The sequence below is a fragment of the Artibeus jamaicensis genome, unplaced genomic scaffold (genome assembly GCF_021234435.1).
Source record: "Artibeus jamaicensis isolate MK-2021 breed Jamaican fruit bat unplaced genomic scaffold, CSHL_Jam_final contig_240, whole genome shotgun sequence".
NCBI classification, from domain to species: Eukaryota; Metazoa; Chordata; class Mammalia; order Chiroptera; family Phyllostomidae; genus Artibeus; species Artibeus jamaicensis.
Genome location: NW_026521506.1, coordinates 15,373,889 through 15,380,683, shown reverse-complemented (window position 1 = coordinate 15,380,683; position 6,795 = coordinate 15,373,889). Strand labels below are relative to the sequence as shown.

The following is a 6,795-nucleotide window of genomic DNA, read 5'->3' as shown; positions in this document are numbered from 1 at the left end:
CCTATAAAGGACACATGGACAAAACCAAGGAGAAGGGTGGAAGCAAGGGAGGGAGGCAGGTTTGGAGGGGGTGGGGAGAAAATACAGACAGTTGTAATTGAACAATAAAATAATTTAAATTTTTTTAAATTATCACATTTTCTTTTGTTTTTACCTTACCTCTGACATTGTGGAGACTTGCTCATGCAAAGTTTCATAGAGCAAGGAAACTCTGGGCTATATAAAGGTTACTGGCCACTTTTAGTTTTAAAGCATTTCCTTATGGTTAATTGTTTGCTTGGAAAGCAAGGAAATTCTATTTTGTGTGGTCATTCAGGAACATTTAAGATATACATACAATATTATAGAAAAATAGGAAGGCAGAATCTACCTGGCTTCATGCGCCATTCTCCAACTCCCCTGCCTCCAAGTCTATTTCTAATTGTAATACATTTGTTTATTTTTCTTAATTTTAAATAATTTACTGATTGATTTTAGAAAGAGAGGAAGGGCAAGAAATATTGATGTAGGAGAGAAACGTTGACCAGTTGCCTCCCTTACACACCCCAACTGGGGATCAAACACTGCAAACAACCTACACATGTACCCTAACCAAGGATTGAACCAACAACCTTTTGGAGCACAGAATAATGCTCCAACTAACTGAGCCATGTGCTTGTAGCCAGAGCATAAATGAAGTAAATTTATTATAAAATAATTTTAAATTTTTAATAAAAGTAATACATGCACATATACTTTTAAAGGCAAATATATGTGTGTGTGTGTCCGTGTGTGTGAGAAAAGTAGTAAATACAAGCCTATCCCTCTCAACTCTTACTCCCCAACCCAGAGGCAAAACTTTTACACATGCCTGTTTAGTGATCACCTCAATTTTTTAAAAAGATTTTATTTATTCATCTTTAGAGGGGAACGGAAGGAGAGAGGGAAATATCAATGTATGGTTGCCTCTCATGGGTCCCCTGATGGGAACTGGTCTGCAACCCAGGCATGTACCTTGACTGGGAACTGAACCTCGATCCTTTGGTTCTCAATTTTTAATAATATACTGTTATTACTATCTTTTGACTTGATGATGTGAGGAATTTTGTGCTGACTTTCTGCTGTCCCCTCCACTCCCCTCCTCACTCCACTTGGTTTTATCACTATTTTTAACTCATATTTGTTACCTCTCTCATTTTAATATAATCACTAAATCTGTCTTACTCTTTACTAATTTTTTATTTTTCAATTATAGTTGACATTCAATATTATATTAGTTTCAGGTACACAGCACAGTGGTTGGACATTTATGTAACACATAAAGTGATAAGTGACCCCTCCCCCGTATTCTATGAGCTAGAGACAATATCTGGACTTCCCACTTAATGAACGAACACTACTATTTCATTTCCTCCCCTCTGCCAGTACTTGTACACTATCAAAGTTGGTGATAGTCCATTCTGTTCCATAACCGTAATCGTCTTCCCAGCTTTGCATAGAGATTTACTCTAAAAATGGGAAACTACAACTAATATTTCCATTGTAACAGTATTTCAGTATTTTTCACTGAATAGCAAAGTCAAATGCTATGACTGGATTTTCTCATCTGTGATTGCAGTCTGGAATGCCAATGTTCAAGAAGATTCCCTTTTACACACTTCTGGCAGCTGTTCAAACCAGGTCACATCTGAGGTTGCTTCATATTTGAAGCATGTTTTCCTTGTACAGTTTGAAATGTTACCCTGTAGTTCCTGTTTACAGTTGTTTTTTCTTTGGGGATGAAAGAAAGGTATGACCTCCAGATCCTAAAGTTTGTGCTGTTTTTTTGTCTTATGGATGCAAACATTTTTCATTTATTCTTAGGTTCTTTTCTCTTTCTTAAATTATCTAGTTCCTTGAGAGTCAACTTTTCGTTATATCTTAGGCTTTTTTGGTTATATTGAAGGCTTTCAGTAAATCATGATTTCTAGGCGCACATTTATATTAAAAGATGAGTCACTGGAAAGACAGACCCGCGAAGTCTGCGTGCGCTAGTCCAGTTGGTGGCTTTGCTCTAGGGAGGGTGAACTGCTGGGTGGAAGTCAGTCATCCTGCCGGGCACTCGAGACTGCCACAAAGTTAGTTAATCTAAATATGTACCTGCAGGCGGACGTTGAGAATCACGGAGGCCACGACGTAGAAATAGGGGAAGTTCATGCGCAGCCGCCAGGCCAGGTCGAAGAAGATGAGCAGCGTGCGCGTGAGCCGCTTGCAGAAGGTGCGGTAGTAGCCGCAGGCCGCTGCATAGCGCGGCACTCGCACGGCCAGGCCGGACAGGGTCGCTGCCGCCGCCATTGGTCTGATGTAGTGTCCCATACAGCGCACAGAGCCCAGGGCCTCCAGGTGGCTCCGCAGACACACCGACCTACGGACAGAGGGGCGGACGCGGGAGGAATCCTTGCGGGAGGCTGACTGGGCAGCCCTCTTTCCCCCTGCAGTGCTCCAGGCAAGGCAATCGCTGGGGCCCACTTGGCAAAGTTCGTATTGGGACCCCCTTGGGGCGGGGCGGGGCGGGGCGGGGCGGGGCGCCCGAGACTGTGCATCCCCCACATGGGGAAGGCTGCATTGGAGAAAAGGAGGCCTGGGGTGGGGGAGGGAAGCAGGAGAGAAGGGGGAGGGGCGCCTGGCTTATCAAGGTGATCTAGCTTTGTTAAGCTGATGGTCCTTTTTAATTTTTGAATTTTAACGGAAGCAAAATGAAACTTACTCAAAACGTTACACAATGTCCTTCACAAGCACAATCTTGAGCACTGAAGCATGAACCAATTTCCTGTTGCTTCAAATTCCTTTAGGAACTTCTCCAGGGCCCATCTGTGGGCAGTACAAATACACAAAAAGCTACTACTCTTTTGAACTTTAAAATGTATGCTTTCTGTTTTAATGACTCCAGAGACGTTCTGGTTTTTGTTTTAGAGCTTTGGTAATCTAATGGGAAAAGTTGTACAAATAAGTTTTTATAAATTGTCAACAGCATCGATAATTAGAACAATGGAAAGCAAATTCCCTGCATAGCTTCACATTGCCCACCCCACCCATGAATGCATTTCCTGTATATGCTTTCAGACTTGATGTTGATCTATTGCTCTTACCACATCAATAATATCTGCCTACCTCACTCTCTTTGACAACTGATTATTACACCTATATATGCGGACTAAAAATGTTCAAAAATTAACTAGTCCCCTATTGGGCATTCTAAATGTTTCTAATTTTTCTATGCTGAAATTGTTTTAGTGAACAACATTGTACACATGAATTTAGAAGTATCAGAAGAGTATGAGTAATAAGATCCCATCTTTATTCATAAAGAATCACATAAACATATATTTAGGGTACCAAGTCAAAAAATTTACTAATTATGTGGTTCATCAAAGAAGTGTGTAGCAACCAGGGCTCTATACAGCATTTTGTGTCCATTTTTGAAATTTTTCCAATATAATAGGCAATAATTATGTCTCATTATTCTAACTTGCATTTTTAAATTATCAGGGAAGCTGATCAACTTTTCTAAATTTCTTAATTTTTCAATATTGTTTTACTGATTGTAAATAATTAAAACATTATAAATATATATTATGAGTATAGTAAAATTCTTAGGATCATGTTATATAGAAGAGAAAGAGTTTGTCCACCAGGCACCAGCAGTGCCGAACACTGAACACTGAGAATTGAAGTAGAGAAATATTTTATTGATGAATGGCACTATCCAGCTGAATGTGAAGCTAATGCTCAAAAGCCTGAACTCCAACTCTTTGAATGGCATGTAGGTTACAGATTATGGAGGGCAAAATCACAGGACACTGTAGGTTAGGGGTTCAGAGTGTGCTGGGAGCTGATTGGTCAGAGGTGAGGTTGAGGACAGCTCAGGTCTTCTGCCCTTCCTCTCTTTCATGGGGTCCATCCACCTTAGGGCTATTGTCTTCTACTCCCTCAGGGGTTGCATACATGCATGGACAATGTTGAGATTAATATCCATGCATAAATATCTTTGTATACTTTTCTGATATTTCCTTGGGATACAAGGGAAATCTTGGATCAAAAGGATTTAATCTGTTTAAGGATTTTGTTACATATTGTCAAACTGCCTTCCACACAGCTTGTATTAATAATATATCCACAAACTCTCTCGACCTTCCCAATAATGGGTATTGATAGTCTTTTAAATCTTGTACATTCTGATAAGTGAAAAAAGATATCTCACTGTTTTAATGTGAATGTTTTGATTACTGGCAAGGTTACATTTCAACTATATGTGTATATAGCTTTGCACATTTGTTTTTAAAAATATTTAATTTATTTATTTTTAGAGAGAAGGGAAGGGAGAGGAAAGTGAGGGAGAGAAACATCAATGTGTGGTTGCCTCTCATGCACCCACAACTGGGGATCTGGCCTGCAACCCAGGCATATGCCCTGATTGGGAATCAAACTGGCAGCCCTTTGGTTTTCAGGCTGGCGCTCAATCCACTAAGCCATACCAGCCAGGTCCTTTTGCTCATTTTTACATTAAAAGTTTTACCTAAAGCAGCCTGAAAATGATAAAATCTCAACTATAGCCCTAGAAAAACTGGCCTAAGGTAATGCATTATCCTTCTCCCTCACAGCATATGCTGAATATAAAATAATAATAATAGGCCAAATGTATTGCCTTTAGGAAATTATACACAGCTTCTGGCTCTTCTTTCCCAGAGTGCATATCTTGATTCTTCTATCTGAAGCACCCACTCTTAATATATGGGAGAAATATGTATTTTAACTGCTATATTGGTCTAGAGAGGTAATAGATTTAAATTGAATTGGAGACTTTTGCAGTAGAAGACACTGAATTGAACACAAGTGTTTGCTTCTCCAAAACAAATAGAAATAATTATTAAAAATGCAAAGTAAATTCATTCATAAAATTAGTAAAGGGTGAGGATAGTGGACAAAAAAGTTTGATAAATTACTGCAATGAATGCAGATTAGCTCAAACTGAAGAACAAATCATAGTGGAGGGCATCATAGCCCAACAGATCTCTGGAACAGCTGCAGCAAAAGAGCAAACCATTTTCACTGAATAATATAAAATATAATATAATATAATATAATTAATATAATCTTATTGCCTCTTTTCTATTTTACTGCATTGTTCAAATTCCTTGAAAATGAACACTGAAATCTTGCTTAGATTCCTTTGTGAGGACTATTTTTTGTTCTACCAATTTCTCATAAATTTATTGTTTTTCTTGTCTGAATAGTGTAAAAAGGGTGCCTCATTTGATACATTTTTGAACCTCATTTTATGATCTGAGCATCATAATAATCTTTATACATGGCATAATCCAAGGCTATTCAGGTGTTGGAAAATATATGAATTAGATTGAGACAACATTGCACTGGATCGTGTGTTTCTACAGCTGCCATTGATGGCATCAGTAATAGCAAAATAGTTTCAGACCAGTCATATCCACATGAGTTTTTCTGTTTCATAATACATGGAAGGGGATTACAAACTCAGCAGCAAGTTGGATTGCCAGTGCAGCTGCTTTTTGAATCAGGTGGCAATGCTGGATCTAAGGGACAAAGGTGGGAATAATTGTCCCACTATATCCTTGCATTTCCAGAGAAGTAAAGTAGTCTCTCCCAAAGTACTGGACTGGGCACATTCCCTCCACTGCTGCATAATTGGTGTGTCCCATCCCAACTTCATCTTTTCTCCAGTCTCCCCCTACTTTCATTCAGACCTTTCATCTTGATCATTGTCAAGAGATCCCTTTAGGAAAACAACTGCATTCAATGACCAAATTGCCTCTACTAAGGTTTGTGAACCAGCGGAAGTAGAGTCAGAAATCACCCCAACGCTCAACAGTATCAGACACTAATGAAGTGTGGAAAGTTCATTAAATATTTTGACTATTGGTCAATTACTGGGTGACACAAGTAAAAGAGTTGCACCATTTGTCAGGCTGCAAACAGGTTGGAGACCTGAAAACATGACACAGATAAGACACACAGAAACCACAATGGTGTGGTGGGAGTCAGCTGATCAGATTGGAACAACAATAAGTAACCTCAAAATATGTCGAAACTCATGAGACTATCAATAGCACTGAGGGAGGTAGTCAAAGGTCTGATGTAATCAATCTGTCAGGAGCAAGGATGATCAATGCTCCATCTGTGGGCAAGAGTCACAGGTCTGATGTATAGTAGTGGCTTCTGCATCAAAAACAGAGTCCTTTACTTTGTGCCCAGTCTCTGATGGCAGATGTGATGGCAACTTGGGTAGTTCAGGCTTGATCAGCAGCTTGATTTTAGTTGGTCTTATCAGAGAAAAGACATTTACTGTGGACATCTTTCTAAGTACCCAGAAATTCCATCAGCATCCATACTTTATTTCTAGCCTATGATCCCCCAAAGAGGTGTTTTTATTCCTCTAGTCTGTAGTCTTTCAAGTGGCAGATCAGATAGCTAGGCCATTGGCAACAGCCTCAGGGTCAGTAAAAATATAACAAATTTCATCAAACAGAGGGTCTGGACTTAAGAGAACCGTCTTAAGTTCTGTCCATTGAGCAGAAGTGTGATAACACTGAGGTCAGTTTCTGACAGTCAACCACCAGGACAGCACCTATACAGTGGAAGCTTTGGATATCAGAGGATAAAAGCGCTCACACTAAATTCTCTCCCCCCCCCACACACACTCACATACACTGGTAGCAAATGGGAGGAGATTTGGCTCAGCACTTCTCTACTTGGGTCAGTACCCTCAGTGGGAGAAATCTCTGCTTATGAACATTTATTTAC

At 39.6% G+C, this 6,795-nt stretch overlaps 1 protein-coding gene across 1 annotated transcript; it reads right to left on the bottom strand.

Annotated features, from left to right (window-relative positions):
- Positions 1 to 1,195: 1,195 nt before the first annotated feature.
- On the bottom strand, positions 1,196 to 2,510 carry LOC119041990 (small integral membrane protein 10-like protein 2A). The gene has a single exon (XM_037135522.2). It carries the CDS (start codon positions 2,332 to 2,334, stop codon positions 2,107 to 2,109), a length of 228 nt encoding a protein of 75 aa, XP_036991417.1. The 5' UTR covers positions 2,335 to 2,510; the 3' UTR covers positions 1,196 to 2,106.
- Between the last annotated feature and the right edge of the window lie 4,285 nt (positions 2,511 to 6,795).